Below are 25,036 nucleotides of genomic sequence, written 5' to 3'. Positions count from 1 at the left end.
ATTTCAACATATTCCCCTTTAAAGACAAAGCTTGTAACCCTTTCTCCCCCCGCAAACTCAACAATCTCAAAGAACCGAGCATTTTCTGTCTCGAAAATTGCCTTAGTTGTGGGATCGTAAAACTTGGAACCCCTGAACTTTTCAGAATATCCAATAAAACAGCAACTGATGGTCCTTGCGTCCAGTTTCTTTTCATTGGCTTATAGGGCCTTGCTTCAGCTGGACACTCCCAAATATGTATATGCTTCGAACTAGGCTTTTTGCCCGTCCAAAGCTCATATGGGATTTTATCAGTGGCCTTAGTTAGAACTCTGTTGAGTATATAAGCTGTGATCTTTAATGCTTCACCACAGAGAGATTCTGATAAGGTGGTATGACTAATCATACTTCTCATCATGTCCTTAAGCATTCTTTTTCGTCTATCAGCAACACCATTCATAGTGGGACGAACCCGGCATAGTGTACTGTGGGATGATACCGCATTCCTCTAGAAATTTAGCTAATGGCCCTGGACGTTGTTCACCAGAACCGTCATATCTACCATAGTATTCACCCCCACGGTCAGATCTAACGCTTTTAATCCTTTTGCTGAATTGGTTCTCAACTTCGACTTTATAGTTTTGAACATATCCAGTGACTGTAATTTTTCATGAATGAGATATATATAGCAATATCTTGAAAATTCGTCGATGAATGTTATAAAATTCGTCGATGAACGTTATAAAATCTTGAAAATTTGTCGATGAACCCGTGGAAAATGGTCCCCAAATATCCGTATGTATAAGTTCTAAGACGTTCGAAGTCTTATTGGCTTGAAATCTCCTTTTATTGGTTTGTTTTCCCTTTATACAGTTGACACATAGATCATAATCTGTGAAGTCAAGATGGTCGAGAATCCCGTCAGACACAAGTCTCTCAATTCTCCTTTTGGAGATGTGACCTAATCTCTCGTGCCACAACGAGCCAGAATTCTCGTCGGTTAATTTTTGCTTTACATCTCGAGTACTTACATGCAGAGATTCATTAAAAGAACCAATTGTATCAATTGAATAAAGATTATCGTAACCTGATAAAGAATCGGAACCAACCAATTTTGAATCATGAAACAAACTAAATTTTTCATTACCAAATGAACAATTATAACCATATTTGTCCAAAACAGAAATAGAAATCAAATTCCGTCTAAAAGACGGTACAATAAATATCTCAACAAGATCCAAATAAAATCCAGTCTTTAACAATAATCTAAATTTTCCTATTGACTTTACTTCCACTTTCTTGCCGTCACCAGCATAGATGTATCTTTCACCATCACTTGATTTTCGGCAACTCAGGCAACCATACATAGACATACTGATGTCAGTTGTTGCACCAGAATTTATCCACCATGTATGTCTAGGCACCAAAGTTAAATTAACCTCAGAACAAACTAAATGAAGAAGAATACCTTTCTTTACACGACATGCCTGGTAATTGGTACAATTCTTCTTCTTATGACCTGCAGTTTCACAGAAGAAATAACCACCTTCAGTTGGTACCTTATGCTATTTCTTTTGTGGTGCTGTACCCACAGCTTCCTTATTAATCTTTATTTTTTTGTTCATTTTGTCCTTAGAGGTGGTAGCCAAATGAGCACTTTCTGTCTTCTTATACTTCAATCTTTCCTCTTCCTGGACACAGTGTAAGATGAGATCATTAAGGGACCATGAGTCCTTTTGACAGTTGTAGCTCACCTTGAATTGACTGAAATGTGTCGGAAGGGATATCAGAACCAAGTGCACTAACAAGTCTTCAGATAAATCCAACTTGAGTGCCTTTAGTTTTGAAGCAATGTGAGACATTTTCATAATGTACTCTCGAATGTTTCATTTCCCTTTATACCTTATTAAGACAAGGTTTGCCAAAAGTGTACTTGTTTCAGCCTTTTCATTCTTGGCAAACCTCTTCTCAAGATCCTCAAGGAAACCCTTAGCCGTAGTCACCTTATCGGACATAGTGCCCTATAATGCTTCTGGAATAACACGCTTCATGACCATTAAGCTTATGCGGTTCGTTCGTTCCAACTTTTCAATCTCCCTCTTGTCATCAAAGGTACTCTTATCAGTAAGTGCAGCAGGTTGATTGACCTGTAAAGCAAGGTCCAACTCCATGACTCCAAGAACAATCATCACGTTCTCTTGCCATGCTTTGAAGTTTGTGCCATTTAGCATTGGAATTGAATTGATGCTAGTAGAGATATTAGCAACAGAACCTGAAACTGAATTAGAGAACTTTTATTATGAATATCTTACGTGAATATCTTTAACATGCAAATAATAATAATAATCTCAAATAGTGGTAGCGCCCATCACAAGATACCAAGCACAACATCAATATCTAGTCTTTGGATAGAGATATAGATTTGTAAGCGGTACTCTTAGCGTAGTAATCAAACATTGACGATAAAACAATGTATCAATCAATAAACCTTTTTTTGGACCGATTTATTGATCACACATTAAACCAAATAATCGTCACACGTTTATCACCACAGGTGCACGTGTATTCAGCTAAATATTGACCTTCTTTGGGCCGATCAATATTCCCATGAATAACACATGCACAAACATCTTTTAATATTCTAAGTTAATCAATTTCTACAATAGAGGTTGCTTTTGGCAACATATTGCTTCAATTAACCAATTTTCGAATATTATATTTCTTAAAAGAGTCCTTAGTACCAAAATTTGAGAAAAAAATCACCAATTTTTGCATATTTTATTTATTTTTAAACTTTAGGGGCTTTAGGATTAATAATTCAAAACTTTAAGGGGATAAAATTAATTAATTCCAAACTTTAGAGGTTGAAATTAATAAATTTGAAACTTTAGGGACCATAATTAATTAATTCAAAACTTTAGAGGATCAATTAGAACAAATTTAGAACTTTAGGTGCCAAAAATTGATTAATTCAAGACTTTAGGGATCAAATTTTGAAAATTTGAAACTTTGGGGATCAATTTGAATTAATTATAAACTTTGGGGGCCAATTTGAATTAATAATTAAAGTTTGAGGGCTTTAATTATAAAATTAAGAACTTTAATGGCCCAAATTAATTAATTTTTAAACCTTAGGGACTGAATTATTAAATACAAAACTAAAAGGTCCAAATCTTAATATAACTTAAAGGTTAGGGATTGAAACCTTAATTTTATAACCCGAACCCTAATTGTAAGCAAGGGCCTCAAGTTATTCAATTTACATGTGAGGCCCCCGCCCCCAAAATCAACCAAAAACGAAACCCTAAATTTTTTTTCTTCTCCGTAAGGTTACGCAGCCCTTACTGATTGGAGCGCCGACGCCCCTATTGTCATTGGCAGCCCTGACACTGCTGCAGGCTGCAGTGCTTACTGCTGTCGAAAAACATTTACAAGCTGCACCGGCGCCCCTATTGTCATTGGCAGCCCCAGCGCTGCTGCAGGCTGCAGCGCTTGTTGCTGCCAGAAAACCTTAACAACTATTTTTTTAAACCCAAAATCTGTAATTTTAAATCCAAAAAATCTGTAATTCCTCAAGAAAATTCAGAATCTGAATTCCAAAGTTTTTAATTCAAATATGAAAAATAATAATGAAAAATGTATCGCAAAAGTTTTCAAATTCAACAAAATAAAGATCTAAAATTGTTAAATTTGAAAACTTCAAAAGAATATTGCAAGAACCAAATAAATTATTCGATTCTCAATTATTCAACATGAAAAGGCTTTGATACCACTTGTAGGATAATTTATTGCTTTAAATCACCGGATCTTTTATGTTAGATCATCAAGAAATACAAGAATTAAAGCGGAAGCGTACCTGAATCAGACATGGTTAATGTAATAATGAATTTCGCGATATAATCTTCCAAATCTACACGCAATCTCATTTTTCTCTCTGTGATGGGATGCAGAAGAGAATGAATAATACGTACGTGTAATCTGGGGACCATAACCGTATTTATACAGTGACGTCCTTTGACCTAATTTGCCCCATCATAGAATTAGGACTTGGGCCCGGTCTCTACACATATGTAAACCCACACTTTAATTGGATACATTAAAGTCCAAAACCAAAGCTTATTAGATCACTTTAATTGCGTGTAACTGATTTTGATAGCCTTTAATTTAATACACAACAATTTACACATATAAGCTCATCGATGGATTAAAAATCCTTACAATCCATACTTCTTCAAGACATATCAAGTATAAGATGGTAAAAAAACCTAATAATCCTGGAATTACGGGACAATTTGAAGAGATGAGTGTAACTGTTGCTTCAAATCTCTCATTTCCTGAAAAATAGGCAGGATATCATCTTCTACTTTAGATTCATAGTCACATCGACAACCGTGCGTGAAATATTGATCTCAAAATTGAAAGGAACATGAAGATAGGCTACTTAAGCAGGGAAATGAAATGAAATAGATAGGAATCGAGATATTGGTGTTTACATGTCGGCATACATGGCAGTAAGGCATCACATTGTCCTTATGAACTCCCATAGAGAAAGGGTTCTCATAGAACTTGGCAGTGTCCTCATTTGTCTGGAAGCGCATGAAGATGGCACTGGTATATTTTTCAAGACCTTGATTGGAAATACGTCTTACAAGAGTTGAAAAGTCACATCTAGACCACAATTTTTAAAAACACACTTGTGTGCAAAGGCACGACCTTGGAGCTTTTTTTAGTGTTGAAGCACTGGGCTTCATTGGAAAAACTTGGGATTCCATTATCTCTGTAGCCCTATAGGGAAAATGCAATGAAAACATTGCATCAAAAACCTTGGATTGGATCGATGTTTTGATGATCATACTATGACTATGAAATAAGATAATTCTGAAAAAAAAAACTGTCGGGCGATTTGCTTGCAGAAATGTAATGGAAGTATTTCTTGAACTTTTCCGTCACAGTTTATGAAGAGTTGAGCCTTAAAATTTTACTACGTGCATAAATACTCATCTACAAACAAGACTATAAAGAAAGCATTGAAAGAAAGAGCAAGATAATAAAAAGAATAGAAATATCAATACCATAAGGATTAGCCCGTTGTAGATATATTCGTGCTCTTGCATACATTCATATCTTGGCAACATATGTTCTTAGGCACCACTTTGTCCAATTCACCCCACTGCACTTAACTGGCTTTGTGTTTAACTCCATTGATCTTCACAACCCCAGAACAAAAAAATTGTGATCGAAATCGAGTATGTTAGATACATGATGTGATTCGGCTTAGGCGCCAAACGACCAAGGATTTGATGTATGTTGGAGGGAACCTAAGGACAAGATTCAAGCTTCGTTCGAGCCAACAAACCCGTATAAATGTATGGTCGAGTTATGGATTTCGATATGGTGGAGTCAACGAGCTAAAGTCCAGGATTTGTATTGAAGTTGAAGGATGAAAACCAATTGAATCAAGTTGTTGGAAGAAAATCGAGTTTGGAGCAAAAACCAAGTAACCATGCGATCGCATGGTTAAAACCACTGTGCGACCGCATGAGAGGGTGCAAGGATTTCACAGGCAGCAGTCCATATGCCGTGCAACCGCAACCAAATACATGTCGCAATTGGATAGGTGATTTTCAGCCAGAAAATTTCCTTTCCGCGCGAGAAGATTTGTTTTGAGTCAATTTCTTATTTTTGGTAACTTTAATATTATTATGACTCTAATTTCGTGTTCTACAATATTTTAGGAGTTTATTCCTTTTTAAATTAGGTTTTATATTCTTTAGCATAAATAGGAGTTTTATGATTCATTGGAATAAGGTTGATTATGAATTAATGAGAGATTTTCCTCTTCGAAGCTTTGCTTCAAATTTATCTTGTTCATTAAATTGAATGGGGCGAACTTATCAAGACTAATCATCTTGTGGCGTTCAAAATATCAGATTGAATCATTACCGTTGGATTTTTTGGTTCATCTTTTATTGGTTCAAATCCACAATCCGAGTGTGATTTCTTCAATCGTGTGATCAAGAGGTCTTTCAAGCAACGTTATTGTTGGGTTGCTTGGTTCACTATTTTGGGGTCAGATCCATAAACCTTGGTCATATTGGCGTTCTTGAAATCCGATTCAATATCCTGTGGGTTCGATTGCAATCTTGCTGATCGGGTTCGCATCATTTGGATGAACATAAGAGTTGAGTTGAGGAGGCTTTATCAGAAACTAATAATTCCCTCCCTATTTTAGATATTCCTATTTTGCAGGCTATCAAGGACTTAGTCCATGACGACGAGCCAATTGGGATTCTATATAACCCGAGCATTGGATATCAAATTGTGGGAGAAATTAATCAACAACCGCATCTTAGCTTGGAAATTCCTTTATTGCCCTTAGTTGAATTTGTGACCCCGAAGAGTTACAAAAGTTGCCATGGAAGGAGTTCATATGCACTGGCTTGAAATGCCAAGGTGAAATGCTGGGAAAGATGAAGCCATTCGAAGTGTCATTTTTAAAATTGCCTAGGCGAGAGGGGACAAGGAAAAAGCAAGGTGATTTAACAATTGAAGTTCTATTTGGAGCATCTCAAACTTACAAAAGGAAGCGGCCGAGACGAGTACACTTTGATCTATGTGAAGGAAATTGGGTTTTTATATGCAAGATGAGGATTCGGATTCAAAAGAGGTCTAAGTATCATCCAAGAGGCGGTGGACCATTTCACGTGCTTGCAATGATCGAAAGCAAAGGCTACAATTTGGTTGATCAAAGTTTGGATTCGAGGTCGAAGCATTTTGAAGAGAGAGGGGATGATGTGATTCGGCTTGGGCGCCAAACGACCAAGGATTTGATGTATGTTAGAGGGAACCTAAGGACAAGATTCAAGCTTCGTTCGGGCCAACAAACCCGTATAAATGCATGGTCGAGTTATGGATTTCGATATGGTGGAGTCAACGAGCCAAAGTCCAGGATTTGTATTGAGGTTGAAGGATGAAAAACAACCGAATCAAGTTGTTGGAAGAAAATCGAGTTTGGAGCAAAAACCAAGTAACCATGCGACTGCATGGTTAAAACCACCGTGCGGCCGCATGAGAGGGTGCAAGGATTTCACGTGCAGTAGTCCATATGCCATGCGACCACAGCCAAATACATGTCGCGGTCGCATAGGTGATTTTCAGCCAGAAAATTTCCTTTCCGCGCGAGAAGATTTGTTTTGAGTCAATTTCTTATTTTTGGTAACTTTAATATTATTAGGACTCTAATTTCATGTTTTACAATATTTTAGGAGTTTATTCCTTTTTAAATTAGGTTTTATATTCTTTAGCATAAATATGAGTTTTATGATTCATTGGAATAAGTTTGATTATGAATTAATGAGAGATTTTCCTCTTCGAAGCTTTGCTTCAAATTTATCTTGTTCATTAAATTGAATGGGACGAACTTATCAAGACTAATCATCTTGTGGCGTTCAAAATATCGGATTGAATCATTGAATTGTGTAATCAAGGGGTCTTTCGCGTCAACGTTACTGTTGGGTTTTTTGGTTTATCTTTTATTGGTTTAAATCTACAATCCGGGTGTGATTTCTTCAATCGTGTGATCAAGAGGTCTTTCAAGCAACGTTATTATTGGGTTGCTTGGTTCACTATTTTGGGTTCAGATTCATAAACCTTGGTCATATTGGCGTTCTTGGGATCCGATTCAATATCCTGTGGGTTCGATTGCAACCTTACTGATCGAGTTCGCATCAATACAGAAGTATAAATCTTGAGATTCCGGCAAAATGGTTGCCTGGAAGGCACTAGAGTGACTCCCCTCTGGTGTTACTGAGAAGCTTAAAGTCAAAAATGGAAGAAAAATCACAGTAGTTGAGTTTTTGAGGATGATGTTCATATATTCTCACCAAATAAAATCAAACATAAGAGTAGATGATATGAGCTTCTATCAATCTTTATATTGTCTGGGTTAAAACAAAGGAATGATTGAAAACATTGGATCGAAAATCTTGGATTTAATCAAGGTTTTGATTATCATTCTTTGATTATGAAACGAGATGGTAAACCTTGTGGGGTAATTACCTCAAAAGTCATAAGTTAGAGGATTTTTATTGCAAATAATAAAATGTAATGATTATATGGAAGACTTCTAATTGAAGTTGAGAGAAGAATCCCTGTAGTACTTGGTCTCCAATTTACAGGAGTCCTTGTTTGAGTTGAAAGGAGTCCTTGTTTGAGTTGAAATTGAACTCTTTTACTTGGTTATTGATCATATGAATAGTGAATGTATTTTATTATTTAGGATATGGCTTGAGAGTTGATCAGAGAGAGAAATATTTTGAGTCCAGCATCTTGAGAGTTTTCATACAAAGAGTAGAAAAGTAGGTGTGGTAAACTCGAGTTTATTTTTCTTTGTAATACTTCAGTATTGAGTTGGTGTGTAAAATTCCACGTGATCGTAACAATTTTCATATAATGAAAAGTTTTGACGATCCGTTTAATTTGTATGTTATATTCTTTATTTTTTCTGTTTGTTAATATTCTCTTGAACAATAAAAGATCCTGCGGATAAATAGAAATAAAAGGAATTGACGTAAAATTCCTAACAAAGTAAAGTTGATTAAACATATGGAAAGCAATCCTAGAAAAAGTTCAATTAGAAATTTGAATTTCACACTAGTAAACTCGTACTGTTTATCACCTAATGATATAGAAACGATACCACGCATGTGATACTAAGCCGTGAAAAGATAATCCAGCATAACTTTCTCTTGTTCTTCGGACAAATCTTCCTTTCTAATCATAGTCATAGTCAAATAGGAAGATCAAGGTCAAAGTCAAACAGGAAGATCAACAAAAAAAGCTCGGAATCTCTTTTTCTCTTCGTCTCAATTCATATTTAGCCACAAGCAATCTACATTTGTAATCATTTATATTCCGCTTCTTTGATATTGTACTTAGTTTCCCCCTCCTCTTTTTTGCAAAAAGCCGCTCCTCAGTGGTAAAGTCTCATCATGTGCATTGCCTAATGTGATATTAGTCACATTGAATTTCGAATATGTTCGAAGCTCTCAAAATGATCTTCCAATTCTGGGGAGAATTTGCCAAACTCAATTTCCATCGACAATGAAATGGAGTTTTCACTACAAAATTCATCCAGTCCTACCACCTCAATTCGAGTTTTTTCTTTGCTATGAAACCAACTGGTTCTCTTGAAAATATTTCTATTCTTGATACAAGAATACGAATATAGTTATATAGAATCTTAATGTCTTTGCAAACATTGTTCCGCCATCTGTTACTAACCACATAAATATTGAGTTTGAGGATGGTGTTCGAACTCTTCAAGTAATTTCTATAAATAGGATAACTGTCAAATGTTTTGGTACCAACCTAAATATAGCAATCGAGAGTGAATTTTTAGAAAGTAGCTAGTGCTGATTTTACTTTCGAAAAGCACCATTGGGTAGGGTGCTGTAAAAAACATAACAAAAATATTTTCTAAACTTTTCTATCGTCGTTTATTTAGAATTAAATCCTAAATTTGACAATGGATAGTCTCTATAGACCAACTACAAAGAGTGATCAAGAGTGAATTTTAGAAAAGTATTAACCATTGCTGATTGTACTTTTCGAAAAGCAACATTAAGTGGTGCTTGCAATAACGTAATGAAAATATTTCTAGAACCCTTTTGTGCGGAGTTTAAATTTGATGACAAATCACTCTCAGCCTCTACCTGCCAACCAAAATGAGAGATCGAGATTGAATTTTTAAAAGTAGAATTAAACTACTCCGACAGGGCCAAAAATAGGTTTTGCTTCCATGTCCTACATGTCAGCTCCTAGTGAGTTGTGTATTCCTTTTTTTTTTTTTTAAACTACCCAATCACCCCTTGACAAGTGTACCCTGAACTGAAACCCTGTTGGCAATCCCTATTGTTGTAGCAGCTTTGTAAAAAGTATTAGCCAATGTTGATTGTACTTTCTAAAATGCACTATTGGGTAGTGTGTATGCGGAAACATGATGAAAATATTTTTGAAACTTTTAAGTCATGTTCATTTAGAGTTAAACTTTAAATTTGACTCTAGAGTGATCGAGAGTGAATTTTCAGAAAGTATTAACAATTGCTAATTGTACTTTTCGAAAAGTACCATCAGGTGACGTGCTTGTAGAAATATAATGAAAGAAATTATGATCTTTTTTGTCTTTAGACTTGAACCATAAATTTGACAAGGAACACTATTAGTCTCTATACGACAACCCTGAAAGGGCAATCGAGAATGAACCTTGGGAAGCATAAGCCATTGCCAATTGTACTTTTCAAAAAGCAACATTGGGCAGTGTGCATGCGGAAACATAATAAAAATATTTTTAAAAATTTTATATAGTGAAAAAAATGTGTTTTTCTATCTCCAGAGTTTAACCCTAAATTTGACAAGAAGTTACTATCAGTCTCTATACGACAACTTGAGAGGAAAAAAAAGAACGATCGAGAGTGAAGTATTAACCATTGCCAATCATACTTCCCGAAAAGCACCATCAGCCAATGTGCCGATACAAAAGTATCTTTGGGACTTTTTCCACATGTCCTTTTATAGGGATGGCAAAAAACCCTGCCTCGCCCTGCCTCGAACACCGCCCCGCCCCACCTCGAACTCGCCAGTGAATATAAAAAAATAAAAAAATAAAATTATTTATAGATAATTTACCTGCTAAAGACCAATTTTAAATTTGTATTTTATTATCTAATTATAACATAACTCGAAATTTTAAAAATGTAAAAAAAAATAAAAAAATTAAATGGGGCAAAAAGTTGCCCCCAACCCGCGCTGGGAGCGGCGTGGGATTTTGGCTTGGCGGGGCGGGGCGGGGCGGGACGGGGCGGGGCACCTATCCTTTTAGAGTTGAACTTAAATATGACGACATACCAATTGCAATCTTTACATGCCAACCTGATCAATCGTCTTGCTCCGCCTCGTTGCCATCCCAATCCTTTTAGAGTTGAACTTAAATATGACGATATACCAATTGCAATCTTTACATGCCAACCTAAAAGATTGATCGATGGTGAATTTTCAAAAAAGTGTTAGTCACCACTTATTGTACTTTCCAAAAAGTAGTTGCAAAAACATAATAGATATAGTAGATATATTTCCTTAACTTTTATTGTCTCTAGGGTTAACCTTAAGTTTGAATACAAATCACTTCTAGTTCTGTATGTCAACCTAAAAAGAGCGATCGACAGTGAATTTTTAAAAAGTATTAATCAATGCTCACTGTACTTTCTAAAAAGTACTTACAAAAGTATAGTTTATATATTTCTGAACTTTCCTTGTCTCCAGAGTTAAACCTTAGTTGTGAAGACAAATCACTTTTAATTCTGTATGTCAATCTAAAATTAGAGAGATCGAGAGTGAGTTTTTAAACAGTATTAGTCATTGCTAACAGTATTTTTATAAAAACATAATTAGATAATGTGTTAGTCAAAAAGTAATGAAAATATTTTTATCACCATCTATTTACAATTGATCCTTAAAACTGACGACGGACTTGAATTGCTATTCACAAACAAGACGACCATTGAATTGGAAAGAAAATAAAGTTTATCCAAATATGAAGATAGCATTGAACCAAAAAAGCAATAAAATAAATAAAATAAAATAGAAATTTTGATGCCCTGAGCGGATTAGCCCGCAATAGATATTACAGCCCATTTGCGGGCCGCAACCAGCAGGAGAGTATACTGGTGGTCTTGCATACATTCATATACTGGCAACACGTGTTCCCAGACACCCCCTTTGGTCCAATTCACTACTACACGAGTACCTACTTGCTTTCCTATATAACTCCATCGATTTTCACGGACCCAGAAAGAAAAATCTTGACCCAAATCGAGAGCTGTAAATCTTGAAATTGCAAAAATGCTAGCCCGGAAGGCGCCGGAGTGGCTTCCACCTGGGTATACTGAGAAAATTAAAGTCAAGAACGGAAGAAAAATTAAGGTTGTCGAATTCTTTTCGCTTGTTTACTTATATGCCATTATTTTTTAGTGATTAATTATAGCAGTTTAACATTTTCTCTTATGATGTTGGCTGATGAAGCGGTTGAATGTTGAATTAAAAAGAGTGGAGTGGATCTTTTTGTGAATTGATTGACTATTTTCTTCCCTTTTACCCAATTATCGGAAGTAAATTTTCGGAAATGGAAAATTATGATGTGTTTACCTCGTAATTGGTTAATTGATCTCTTTAATCGAGTTCTTGAGGATAGTGTTCTTGTATAACTTGATTGGTAAAGTAGCTGCATGTTGGAAAAACAAATGTGAAAATAGATTCTTCTTCTTCTTCTCCTTCGTTTTTTTTTTAAATGTACAAACAAGGGTATACTCATGGAATAAAAACAAACGTATGAATATATGATAGCGGCTTCTATCATCTTGGCCTGATTTAGATTAATATTCAAGTCAATGTGCGTTCAGTTTTGTAAAAATTTGAGCTTGGTGCTTAGCTTGTTTTGTATACTATTGATTGATTAAAATTTTTCTTTACCATATACACGGCATTTCCCAAAATTTTTGACTTACCTACATTTTCTGCGTGGGCTTTGGATTTGGTAAAAATCAATTACTACTAGTTCTGATTGGAGCTGTCGTGGGTGTTAAAAATGGTCATTTTGCTGCTTTGTTTGTTTCGTCTGTGAAAATCAGCTTTTGCAACTAGTGTCCACTGCATTTAGCTTTGGATATTAGATACCTAATTCGTTAAGAAGGTTATTAGAACCAGTATGTGGGATATGCTATTTTGAGTGCAGTACAAATTCATGACGAATTAATGCTAACATCTCTGGATTCACAAAGTAGCCCGCGTAAACAAGCATCCTAGAATTGTATCTTAGGATTATGGATACCCGATTAATGAAGGCTGTGAAAACCGGTATGTAGGGCGTGAATTTTGAAACACAGTAGAAATTAATTTTGACAACTCCAACTTTGCACTCTCTTTATGATTAAGAAATCTACGTACTCATTCTATTCTACTTTGTGAACTGATATCTTGCGGCGAAATCCACAGTAGTAGCATTATACCATATTCCCACAATTTTAATGTGCTTTGCTGACAACGGTAAAAAATCTGAACGGCTGTGTGGGCCTTATAAAGAGGAAGGTAAACAAGGATTGCGCTCCTCCCATTAAATGTGGGAATTATACAAGTTACAATTATTTTTCTTAAGCGAATGCGGAAACTAATATCCTCTATATTAATTAATGGCACAACTATATGCAAACTTCACCAACTGCATTCAATTCGCCAAACAGTTATCTGTCTAAGAAAGGATAGTAAATGGAATGTAAAAGAAACTGACACTCAAGTCATATTTGTCTGGCTATTTTAGTACTACTGCAACGTGGCAACGGGTAAAGAGTTTTATTCGAAGAAAGATGTCATAAGTTGTGCGGAAACAGAAGAAATTTTCCATGGTACTCCTCAACGAAGAAGTAATGAAGACAAGAAGTTCCCAAATGACAAGATTGATTTGGTAAGTTTCATGGTATATTAGTTAAATAAATGATTAGATTGTACGATCATTCTGCCCTTAAATATGACAATATATGGTAGCTTTCGCAGACATCAGTTGAAGAAAATGAGTCTACTGATTGGTTACCCAACGGATGGGTAATGGAGGAAAGACAGAGAAAGGGCAGTTCTAGCAAGGCATCAACTTATAAGGTATGGCAAGTTGCATCTTTACTTCATTTTATGGGTGGTGAATATAGAATATTGCATTTCTAAATTTCTTTTTGGCAAGCCCTAGTCGACCCCCGGGTTACCCTTTTTCAGAAGTGTTGGAGCTCTCTATCTTTTCATGTATTCTGTTTCTTCACTCTCCCTAGCTCTTTCTCTGACTCACCACACCAAAATACGCTAGGAAAACTTCATTACACATGAATATTGACATGTAACTTGCTAGGGTTTCTGTATCTTCTTACCAGTCAAGTTAATCTGTCATATTATATTGTCATACTTTTAGTAGGACGGCCTGGGTGGTGATTTTCTCTGTTTTTCAGAGTTCTCATTGCCCTTTATCGATCTTCCAGGTATATATAAATCCTGCAGATGAAAGAAAATTCTACTCAAAGAGAGCGGTGGTTCGATATCTTAAAACCATGGAGCAGAGTAGCACCATAGCAGAACAAGTTAAAGTACATATTGGTTTGATTAGCTATATTTATCATTTTCTCTTCCTGGTCTAAGAAAGTTACATTTAGCGATTATTTCTTCGACAACTCCATTTGTTTTTGTAGATATTATTGCGCCATATGCATGATACGAAGCACGATCTCAATCATAATCTTACAAGAGTTAGATTTCTATTTATGAATTTTGAAAAAAAAATAATAATAATAAAAAAAAAAAAAAAAATCACGCGAAGTGCGTTCCATGTTTATTGAGGTATCACTAAGAATAAAGGAACTCGGTGATACTAGAATCTTAAAATTACATGGAAATGATAGTTTAACGTGATATGTAAGCATGCTTTTAATTGGCCAAACATGGGTGTATTTGCTATGGACTATCTACTTCACTCTTCGGCTTGCAGGCTTTGATTCAGGGGGTGGTTGTTTTATGTAGTGTTAGTACTTATGTGAGATTGGTTTGGTGCAGTTAACCTTTGTATTGTATTCTCACACAAACCTGACTTGTTGCATTTTTTTTTTTTTTTTTAATCTTTTCCCCTTTCTAATGCATACTTTTTCCCTTTTCTTTTCAGCATGACTGTATAGGCGAATCGTCTTTGATTCCAGATTTGTCTCAACAATGCAAAGCGATCACAGGCCCTGGTTGTACTCCCAATGAGAATAAAGAGGGCAACGACGAGCACTCATTGAATATGGTTTGTGCATCCATCCCAAATTACTAATCCTTTGCAAAATTTTGTAAAAATTGAGGCTCTTTCTGAATTATCTCCAGGTTGCCATTCAGAGCACATCAGTTGATGGGCTACCCCCAGGCTGGACAAAAGAAATCAAGATGGGTAGATCTGGGAGTAGGACGAGAAAGGTTGTGTTAATTAATCCCTTTACTTGAGCTGGTGATCTATGAGACTGTATGAGTATAGGTGTCTTGTACTTCTAAATGTCTTGTTTGTGATCTGACTTTGCATTTTCTACCTAGAAATGTTGGTTTAGAATTTATTATCTCTCTCATCCTGAAAAAAATTTGTTCTGCAGTATTACACCGACCCAGTTAGTGGATATATATTTTATTCTAAAACAGATGTTTTCCGCTATCTGGAAACTAATGACATTGGTAGTTGCGCTGTAAGACCAAAGAAAAGGATGGTGAATGATCAAGAGCTGATCAAGAATGAAATCCCTGTAAGTGAATGACTTGCTTGATGGCCTATGCAAGATTAGTTGTTGCTTTTTGTTACTTTGCATTTTCTTTGCTTTCTGTTTCTCATTTTTAAGATATTTAATTTGGGCATTAAACGCTATTATTGGCCATGAGGTCAAATTGTTGCTAAATTTAAATATTGAGTGATTACACCTTGTGAGCCTTTTCAGCATGACAATGTGGACGAATCACCTTTAAAGCAAGATGTGTCTGAACACAATGAATTGATGACAAAGTCATGTTGCACTTCCAAAGATAATAAAGTGGGCGACAAGAAGCAATCATTGGATATGGTTTGTGCTGCAACTAGCGCAATTTACTAGTAATTGATATGATGAAATTCTTATTTATAATTAAGGTTCTTTTTGAGTTAGGTCCAGGTTGCCATTCACATCACATCGGAAGATGGGCTACCACCAGGCTGGACAAAAGAAATCAAGAGAAGAAAATCCGGAAGAAGGATGAAAGTATATCCGGTAATTAATCTATTTACCTCAAGCTGTTGATCTAAAAGATTGTAGATTGTATGAGTGCATATATTTGCCGATGCTTGTGATATGTTTTGTCTGTTTTGACTTATTTTGCATTTTCTACCAAGTAATGTTGGTTTAGAGTATACCAATTTTTCGGGAGACATCTCTCATCCTGGAAAGTATATATTCTGCAGCTTTACACAGACCCAGTCAGTGGATATAAATTTCGCTCTAAATTAGATGCTTTACGCTATCTGGAAACTAATGACATCCGTAGCTGCCGCACGAGACCAATAAAAAAGCAGGTGGATGATCAAGAATTGATCAAGAATGATATCCCTGTGAGTATCAGCCTGGTTGACAATTTTATCTGTCAATGATCTATTGTTGACTCTTTATTGCTTTTATGTTCAGTGGATCTCTCACTCATTTTTGTGATATTTTATTTGGGCATTAGACACCACATTTTGCCTTGAGGTCATACTTTAGGTAAATATAAATATCCAGTACTTGTAATAACTGAATCGAACTGGCTGGTTCAACCTAGAAAACCAGGAACCGCTCGGTTTATCCTGTCTGATTATATTATATAAGTTGTGAATTATAGAACCAGTAGAAAATTACTGAACCGGTCAGTTCAGCCCGAGAACCGATGAACTGGACATGGTTATTCCTGTTTTCACGGTTTGGTGTTAAAAAAAGTCAAGAAAAAACTTCACTTCACATTTCCTTTATTTTCTTTATGCTTAGTCGAGAGAGATGCAACACAACAGTATTTCGGAAAAAAGCTTTCTTTGAACCATGTCTTTGCTTGGAACCATATACTTGCACCATAGGAAAGTTAAGGAAGTTTCGGGATCTGGAGGTTGGTATGTGAGGATATGAAAAGGAAAATGAAGGAATAAAACGTGAAGAAGAGGAGATGCTTCGGCTGTGAGTTTTACTTTTTGATAACTAGTTGAAAGATAGAGAAAAACGTGTGCAGGGTTGGTTTTTTGAAGACATAAGTATTAATGATAATGAGAAGATAATAAAAATGATAAGGAGAGAAATAAGAAGTCAGGCCCAAGAATTGAAGAGCCAATTTCTTAAAAAATGTACTCTTGAGAAATTAGTAATGTGAAAACTTAAAAAAATACATTGTTTCATAATTTTTATATTATGTGTGTATAATTTATTCATTTATTTCCACCTATTCAACTCGTGTTCATCCCCAGTTATTTTTTTTGACCCTTGACCCGTTAACTTTTCCCGTTCAATGTACAGGCTAGTTTTGATAACATCAGTAATTGTACCGTACGGTCCTTTCAGCATGACAATGTGCATGAATCCGCTTCGAACCAGGATGTCTTTCAAGAGAGCAAATTGATGGTGACCTCATCTTGTACTCCCAAAAGGGATAAAATACACAAAGTTAAGCGATCTTCAAAGAAGGTTTGTGCTGCAAATATCCTAGCTTATTATTCCCTGTCAATATTAAAATCTTATATTCAAAAGAGGTTCATTTTGAGCCACGTTCAGGTTACCATTCAGAGCACATCAGCGGATGAGCTACCACCAGGCTGGATAAAAGAGATCAAGACAAGTGTATCTGGGAGTAAGATGAGAAAGGACCCGGTAATTAATCCCTTACCTGAAGCTGGTGATATATCAGACTGTATTAGTGCACATGTTTGTAATATGTCTTATCTAGTTGTATTTGCTCTGCATCTTCTACCGAGTAATATTAGTTTAGAATTTACTAATTGCCTAGAGAGACATCTCTCATCCTGAAAAGCATTCAATTCTGCAGTATTACACAGACCCAGTTAGCGGATATGTCTTTCGTTCTAAAAAAGATGTCTTGCGCTATCTGGAAACTAACAACATTGCTAGCTGCCTTACCAGACCAAAGAAAAGGGAGTTGGATAATCTGTTGACGCATGAAATCCCTGTGAGTAAAAAGGTTCCATGACCACCCTATCTGTCAAGGATTAGCTGTTACATCCTTGTTGCTTTTCATTGTCTTCGGATATCTGCCTCTCATATCTGTGATATTTAATTTGGACATTAGATGCCTAAATTGGCTATGAGGTCAGCCGGTAAATTTAAATATCCAGTGATTATGCTGTGTTGTCCATTTCAGCATGAAAATGTGGATGAATCCTCTCTGAAGCAAGATGCATCTGAAGAATGCAAACTGCTGATGAGCTCAGGTTGCACTATTGAAGAGAATGAGGGGGGAAACAACGAGTACTCATTGAAGATGGTTTGTGCTGCGACTAACCTGATTTGCTATTCCTAGATATGATCTAACTACAATAGGCAATTGAATCTCTTTTTGAGTTATATCCAGGTTGCTACTCAGAGCCCATCAGCAGATGAGCTACCAGCAGGCTGGAAAGCAGAAATCAAGACAGGCAAATTTGGGAAAGTCAGGAAGGTACCTATAATTAATCCGTATCCTTGAGCTGGTGATCTAAGAGACTGTACTATTGTGTCTATGCTCGTATTTTTGTAATGCATCTTGTCTGTTTTCTCTAAATTGGCATAATGCTCTCTTATTTAGTGTGTATTCCCTCTATGCACCCAAAACCCTAAAGAAATTTCGTGTTAAACTGTCATGCTTTTAGTTATGACAATATGGATGATTGAGTTCCACAATATCTGATGTTCTCTTTTTACTTTCATTCTTGCAGATATTTATTAATCCGTTGAGTGGAAGCAAATTCTATTCAAAGCCAGCAGTAGCCCGATATCTCAAAAGCATCGAAAACAGTAGCACCACATCAGAACAAAATAAAGTATGCATACGTTTGTTTAGCAATATTTATCCTTTGCTTTTCCTGGCTCAGCAAACTTTTGTGGCTTGACATTACATAGTGGCACCAAAGCAGAATATATTAAAAGAAGCAGTTTTGAAGTCTTGCCTAAGAATAAGTAACAACTATTTTAAAAGTATATGATAATTAAAGTCAGCCACTGCAACTTATTTGTTAGAACAACAAATGTGAAAAAATTGCTTATGATGCTATTTATCAGGTCATGACTATAAAATGAGTTCTGTTTGAAAACTTCCCTGGACTGATCATGTATTCGGACATACTAGATATTCATTATGTATATGCACTCAAAATGCATTTAGGGTTTATTATATGAGCAACATTTTAGGCTGAAGTTAATATTGGTACCTTTTCAAGAAGTTAATTTCAAGATTCCTGCTGCATATTTTAATCGAATATCACTGAGAACCCTTACCAAAGGTGCTATGATAATGAAAGTGCTCAACTATAATTCTTCCTCTTTCTGTAACTTGCTTTATTGCTTTCTATCACTCATAATGTAGTTGAATAAGTTCCTCATATTATGCTATAACGCATCAAGTTTGTTGGAAATTCTTGAAAAACACCAACAATTAACCCCATGTTTGCCTTTGCAAAAGAAATATTGGTTGTTTTCATATTTCTGTCCTAACTAAAATAAATTATAATTATCCACTATATTTTTTGTTTACCTTTTGCCTTGTACAAATAATGTGCTTATTCTCGAATATTCCAGTTGTCTAAAGATGTCTGTTTTTACAGTCTTCGTCTCCAGTTGATGAGAAGTTATCAGAGAACCTCGAAACCAAGAGACAGCTTTTTGTTGATGGTACAGATATGCTTATTGGAAGTGGTTATTTTAGGTTAAAATACGTTAGGGCCATTACCAGATTTTCCTGATTCTGACTGTGGACTTGTGTTGTAGGCAAAGAAAGTTTAGATACAGAAAAATTAGCTGCATCAGAGGCCAAAATCTTGGAAGAAAATCCAGGAAATAATTCATCTAATAATGCCATTCTTACATGTGAAAATAAACTAAAGTGTGCTGCTACGGACAATGGGCTCAGACCAACTAATGAAGGCTCTGAAAAGGAAGTGACAGTGATGGTCGACGATGTAGCTATCGACTCTCATGCAACTTCTCTCTTGACTGAACAAAAGCTTCCAGAAAGTGGGGTGGAAAAACAGAGTTGTAAAACTCAGTCGTGCTCGAGAATATCAAAGAAAAGCTTTTCCCAAGACTTGCCACGTCGGACTTCAAAAAGGCTTGCAGGATGTAAACCTGACATGCCTCCTAACACAATTTTGAATGAAAGTGTTGAGGACAAAAATCCTACTGATACTGAAGCTATTAAGTCATCCAATTTTTCTTCAAATATAGTTGCCGATGGAGTTCTTCAGCCTTCTGCTATTGAGCCAGTAAAAGAGGTTGCAGATCATGCTTCTGTAGGCGATGAAATTCTTAAAGAAATAGAGCCATCAAACAAAACCGAAAAGCTTCTTACAGGACAGGCCTTTCCAGAAGATCAAAAACACGGGAAGGCCATTGAGAATCAAGAAAATGATAATTCGAGATCACAGGATTCACAGCTCTTCTATCCATTTTCGGAGTCTTGGTCGGATCCATGCTTAGAATTCGCGTTCAAGACACTTACAGGTGAAATACCACTTGATGATAATCTGGGATTTTTGGGCTTCCAGCAGCAAGTTGACATTCCCTACAATCAGACAAATGGATGCTCATTACCCCCTGATGTACCCACAAATTTCCAGAATGAAGTTACGCCCCTCCCATCATCATTTCAGCAAGTCGACATTCCTTACAATCAGACAAACCGATTCTTAGGTTCACCTGTTGTATCCACCATTTTCCAGAATGAAGTTCCACCCCTTCCATCACAATTTCAGCAACACGGGGCTGTTGTGCAATCGCTGCCTAATCCATTATTACCGTCCCCAGGAAATTCTAGCTTCTCATCTTCCAGTGGCATAAATCTTCTACTACCTAGTAAAGGGGCTCGTAATAAGGATTTCCAAACAAGATAAATTCGTTAAATGCCCCTTACAAGCTCTTAGTGCGAACATCTGGTTTGTTTGTGTAAGATGTAGTCGTTTATGAACATTTGCATCTTAAATGCATTTCTTCGACTAGTCGTTTTGTGCTTATAGATGCTGCTTTGGAGTCTTTAAATAGTATTTTTAACATCTAGTCACTCCCCTGGTTTATGGGATTAGTAGACAAAAATTCCAGAATTTCTCTTTTCCTATCTTTTGTTGCAAACAGATGTACTATGGGTGTTAACCTTTTGGGATGTCTAGTTGTATAATCAATTAGTACCTGTTTTTATTTGTAAAATGAATGTGTTTTGATGAATTCAAACCAATTTTAAGACTTGGCTAAGCTTAAAAAGTTTACTTACTAGTAAATAGGTATACTTTGATTGAATCCATTCCATTTCTAATAAGGATTATTAATCCTTAACTTTTCGAGGAACTCTTTATTGGGGGTTGTGAATGAGTGATTTTTTCAATCTTTTAAACCTTGGTTCCATAGGAGCTAGGTAGAAAGATTGAAAAATAAAATCATTTGATTTTATTCATTGTCAATGGCCATTAAATAATTATTTTAGGGTGATCCTTTTGTCAACGGATGTTCTAGACTTTGAAGGATGAGAACTAACTATGTAGTATCTACATCAAGAATTCAAGTACCATATACGTCATTAGTCCGATCCTTTGTAGGAATTACTTTTTAAGCTTAGCTAAACATGTTCTAATCCACCGGACATTCTATGATAATCTTGAAATTCTTCTAGATTAGGCATCGATAAACCCAATCAGCATTCAGGTCTTTCCACCTTTAAGAAAAGAAAGGCCTTTTACAATTCATATCGGAGTTCAAAATTGCTGTTATATCTCCATATCTATATGATAGACTCTTTCATCATATCTATATGATACCAGATAGATTCTTTCATCGATAACAGAATCGCTATTTAAGCTGGTGTTATGATAATTTCCCTTTTGCAGATGCAAAGCATTTTGTGCCAGAATGCCCTTGAAGTGATATTGGATCCTAACACCGGGAATCTGCTCATGATGTTGAAGGCAAAAAGTTTCAAGCACAAAATCAGAAATTTTGTGCATTGAAAAATGACAGCCACATAAATTTACCCTTGTAATTAAGAGTCGGATGACATTTAATAAACCCACAATTGCTAGGATTATGATTCTGGAAGGCACCTCAGGAGTTGACACCAAAAGACTAAGGGAAACCAAAGCCAAAACTTCAATAACTAAGATGATGAATAAAATCATGCATATTTGCTCAGGTACTTACATTACACATATCGGTGTGACGGTGTACAAACTCGAAAGTTGGGAGGATTATGGGAAGTCGAATCCCCGGATGGAGTGAAAATGTTGAAAATGTTTAAAGAATATTGGTAAAGTCAGTCAGTGCTTGGTTGGGCCAGGGTGGTGGTTGAACTGCCGCCAGCGCCGTGTCCAAAAACAGTTTTTCTGCTTTAGTTTATGTTATTTGTGTCGATGTTCCTTAATTCTATGCACACATGCATTACACGGAAAATGTCTATTTTTTCTATTCAAAACCTTTTCATATGTTTCTTTTCTGTGTCAAAAGCAAAATCCCATATTATAACTGAAGCTTAGTACAGCCACGAACAACATAAATTACATCAATCATGTTTGAAACAAACCACTCCAAAAACGACATCAAACAGTACTAGATGGGGTTGCCAATTTGTTTGTGTAGCTCTTATAAAGATCAATGGAAAAATTAAATCATTCATAGCCGATGATACGTAACAAATCAACTTCAATATGAAGACTCCTTCCATCCCTCGCAGTTTTCCTCTTGTGCATCAAACATCTCTTCACGGCCTTCCTGCAAACATCATAGACGACTCAAGTTTTACAAGGGGATGTCTACAAGAGCTTTCATTCTCATCTCTTAATTGTGTGCTAAGTAAAAATTGAATTTGATGGTCCTATGTTGTAAGAATGAGTTTAATTGTCCTAAACACCCGAAATCTTATGTTATCTATAATGAGATTCATCCCGACTAGGGTGAAACTTGGGATTCTTCGTAGTTTAACTTGATATACATACACCACGTGGGGATTTTTAAGTACTTTGTGCTTTTTCGTTTATATCTGTTTCTTTAGTTTTGGAGTTTTTTTATATAAAAATTCTCGAGTTCTCTATTTTTCGTATGATTATAAGGTGAATCTTGAAACAAAATGTATTACTTCACATGTAGGAAACTAAAATGCCGGAAGTTGAAGTTGTAACTTGCCTCGGGTGTGAATCTTAGCCCGACTCTGATCTCACCACAAACTCTGATCTCACCACAATATTCTTCGTCTTTAACCACATTGTAAGCTGTAGGGGGTATGCTTCCTTCGGTAAAAAGTCCCTCAAGTGGAATGCTGTATGAAGATTGTTCAACAACAAAATCAGATTTGAAAATTTTTCCCAACTATGTGGCTCAAAACTTGAATATATAGGGTCCGTTTCGCGGGGACTTTCTTTAGAAGCTATTCTAGCCCGACAAAGCACTTTCAAAACAACGATTTGTCGGCTTGTTTGAGCCACATTATTTTTAAAAAAATACATTTTTCAACAGTGATTTGACATCATTTTAATTATATATTCTTCAATAAAATAATATTACACGCAAATATAAAACTTTTTCTTATTGTTAACCACACAATTTCCATTGATTTGAGATGAATAATACATTTTTTCTAGATTGTGGCTCAAACATGAGCTGTATGTGTTCAAAAACAGCTTATTAGTCTCAAAAACAACTTTTTGACTTTTGAGTCCAGCCAAACAGGCCAATTCTTATATGTCTCTATACCTTAATCTAATCGATCTCAGTCGAGTCTAGTCAAACACACTGAAACATGCCATAAATGATTACTTACTTGGCCTCCCCGACAAAGTCATCATCCGAGGTGTTATCGCTGTCCATAATCTTGATGGATAATTCAGGAACATCGTCGGAAAGAGAAAACACAAAAGTCTCATTCCATTCCGGATCGGATCCCTTTCCTGCAAAATTTTCTAAATCATTTCTTGATCGAAATTTATGTAATAAAAATCTCACTGAATTGGCTCAACCTGATGCAACACTGCTTTTGGGCTCTTGAGTACGACAAGTGATGATCACATAGGGATCCATATTACCTGATCAGCAATCATCAAATCGTGAAAAAACAAAATTGAATCAGACGATCTTCATAAATTTAATCGATCAAATTCTAAATTATTGATCCAAAATGATTAATTCGAAGTTCAAACAGATTGATATCAATTAAGTCAATGCATCTAAAGATCAAAACACAAAAAATGAAAAGATCAGTTAATTGCAAGTAAACCTCCGTCAAAGGAGAATTTTGGTGGGCACTTACTAAGAAAATCGGTGTTCTCGAGGCCTTTGGCAGATACAAGGAGGACTTCAAGAGTTCCTCGTACCATTATCTCAAAGAAAACAATGAAAATTTCCGATTTTCTGAGAAAAAATGCAGATCTTCAAAAGGATTTTAGGACAGCAATATTATGAGTCGAAACGGAAGAGACACTCTATTTATGCACTGCCAATTATAACCGGCCGGTCTGCATGAGGTCGAACCAAATGAGAGCAAATGTGTTGTTTTTCCAATCAAATGTTGACACTTATTTTTTAGGTGTCAAAATTTTAGAGCAATAATTTTTTATTCATCTTTTTAATAGGTTGAACGGTTAATTTCACAAACGGTCATTGAACTTACGCAAAAATTACAAAACGGTCACTGAAGTTTAAAACTTCCAGTAACAGTGACTGGAAACGATCACTAAAGTTTAAAAAATTTTGAGCTACTTTTTCGGCAACTTTTCGACTAAAAAATTTTGAGCTACTTTTGCGGCAACTTTTCGACCACTTCCGATTACCGATACCACTGGATTTTGATACTTTGGATAGCCTACAATGTCCTCTTTAATTCCCACAAAAAATCTCCCTCAAACTTCAAAGGATTTAGCCGGAATAAACCCGCAAAGTTGGCTACCCGAAAAGGTGAAATCAACCCAGATTTTCAGATTTTTTGAGGGACTTTTGCGCCAATTTTTTGACAACTTCCGACCACCAAAATTGCTGGATTTCAATACCGTTGGAAAGCCCACAATGTCCTCTTTAATTACCATCCAAAATCTCCGAAAACTTCAAAGGACTCGGTTGGAATAAACTCACAAATTCGGCATACCAAAAAGGTAAAAATCTGGGTAGATTCGGGATGCTGATTTTGTGGGTTTATTCCGGTCAAATCCTTTGAAGTTTTGGGGAGATTTTGGATGTTACTTAAAGAGGAGGTTGTGGGCTTTCCAATGGTGCCAAAATCCGCCGAT

The 25,036-nt window shown here is 35.9% G+C and overlaps 2 protein-coding genes across 8 annotated transcripts; one reads left to right on the top strand and one right to left on the bottom strand.

The window, feature by feature from the left end:
• Nucleotides 1-11,663: 11,663 nt before the first annotated feature.
• LOC111398530 (methyl-CpG-binding domain-containing protein 13-like) lies at nt 11,664-20,999 on the top strand. Of its 7 annotated transcripts, none has more exons than XM_023025476.1 (18): nt 11,664-11,958; nt 13,349-13,492; nt 13,573-13,683; nt 14,052-14,156; nt 14,726-14,848; nt 14,938-15,015; nt 15,186-15,332; nt 15,522-15,644; nt 15,726-15,827; nt 16,019-16,165; nt 17,091-17,258; nt 17,346-17,441; nt 17,617-17,769; nt 17,950-18,072; nt 18,160-18,246; nt 18,503-18,607; nt 19,388-19,454; nt 19,551-20,999. In XM_023025476.1, the coding sequence occupies exons 1-18, from the start codon at nt 11,878-11,880 to the stop codon at nt 20,669-20,671; spliced, it is 3,081 nt and encodes a 1,026-aa protein (XP_022881244.1). In that variant the 5' UTR covers nt 11,664-11,877; the 3' UTR covers nt 20,672-20,999. The 7 variants fall into 7 exon arrangements, with proteins under 7 accessions (XP_022881244.1, XP_022881240.1, XP_022881245.1 ...); XM_023025472.1 differs by having other exon boundaries at nt 14,926-15,015; nt 15,732-15,827; XM_023025477.1 differs by having other exon boundaries at nt 11,665-11,958; nt 13,582-13,683; nt 19,551-20,981.
• Nucleotides 21,000-22,202: 1,203 nt separating this feature from the next.
• On the bottom strand, nt 22,203-24,312 carry LOC111398529 (elicitor-responsive protein 3-like). The gene is made up of 5 exons (XM_023025470.1): nt 24,064-24,312; nt 23,774-23,839; nt 23,578-23,704; nt 22,944-23,076; nt 22,203-22,532 (listed from the first exon to the last, which is right to left on the bottom strand). Exons 1-5 carry the CDS (start codon nt 24,128-24,130, stop codon nt 22,464-22,466), a joined length of 462 nt encoding a protein of 153 aa, XP_022881238.1. The 5' UTR covers nt 24,131-24,312; the 3' UTR covers nt 22,203-22,463.
• Between the last annotated feature and the right edge of the window lie 724 nt (nt 24,313-25,036).

The sequence above is a fragment of the Olea europaea genome, chromosome 8, assembly GCF_002742605.1.
Source record: "Olea europaea var. sylvestris chromosome 8, O_europaea_v1, whole genome shotgun sequence".
In the NCBI taxonomy this organism is placed as follows: Eukaryota; Viridiplantae; Streptophyta; class Magnoliopsida; order Lamiales; family Oleaceae; genus Olea; species Olea europaea.
The sequence above is the reverse complement of the archived record's forward strand: the minus strand, read 5'-3'. Positions and strand labels throughout refer to the sequence as shown.

Coding starts and splice junctions, on each gene's coding strand:
- LOC111398530 (XM_023025471.1), top strand. CDS start 11,878: ATGCTAGCCCGGAAGGCGCCGGAGTGGCTTCCACCTGGGTATACTGAG. Junction 15,828..16,018: donor GAAGGATGAAAGTATATCCG/GTAATTAATCTA, acceptor TATATTCTGCAG/CTTTACACAGACCCAGTCAG. Junction 17,770..17,949: donor AAATCCCTGTGAGTAAAAAG/GTTCCATGACCA, acceptor TGTCCATTTCAG/CATGAAAATGTGGATGAATC.
- LOC111398529 (XM_023025470.1), bottom strand. CDS start 24,130: ATGGTACGAGGAACTCTTGAAGTCCTCCTTGTATCTGCCAAAGGCCTC. Junction 23,840..24,063: donor CGAGAACACCGATTTTCTTA/GTAAGTGCCCAC, acceptor ATTGCTGATCAG/GTAATATGGATCCCTATGTG. Junction 22,533..22,943: donor GGCTAAGATTCACACCCGAG/GCAAGTTACAAC, acceptor TGATGTTTGCAG/GAAGGCCGTGAAGAGATGTT.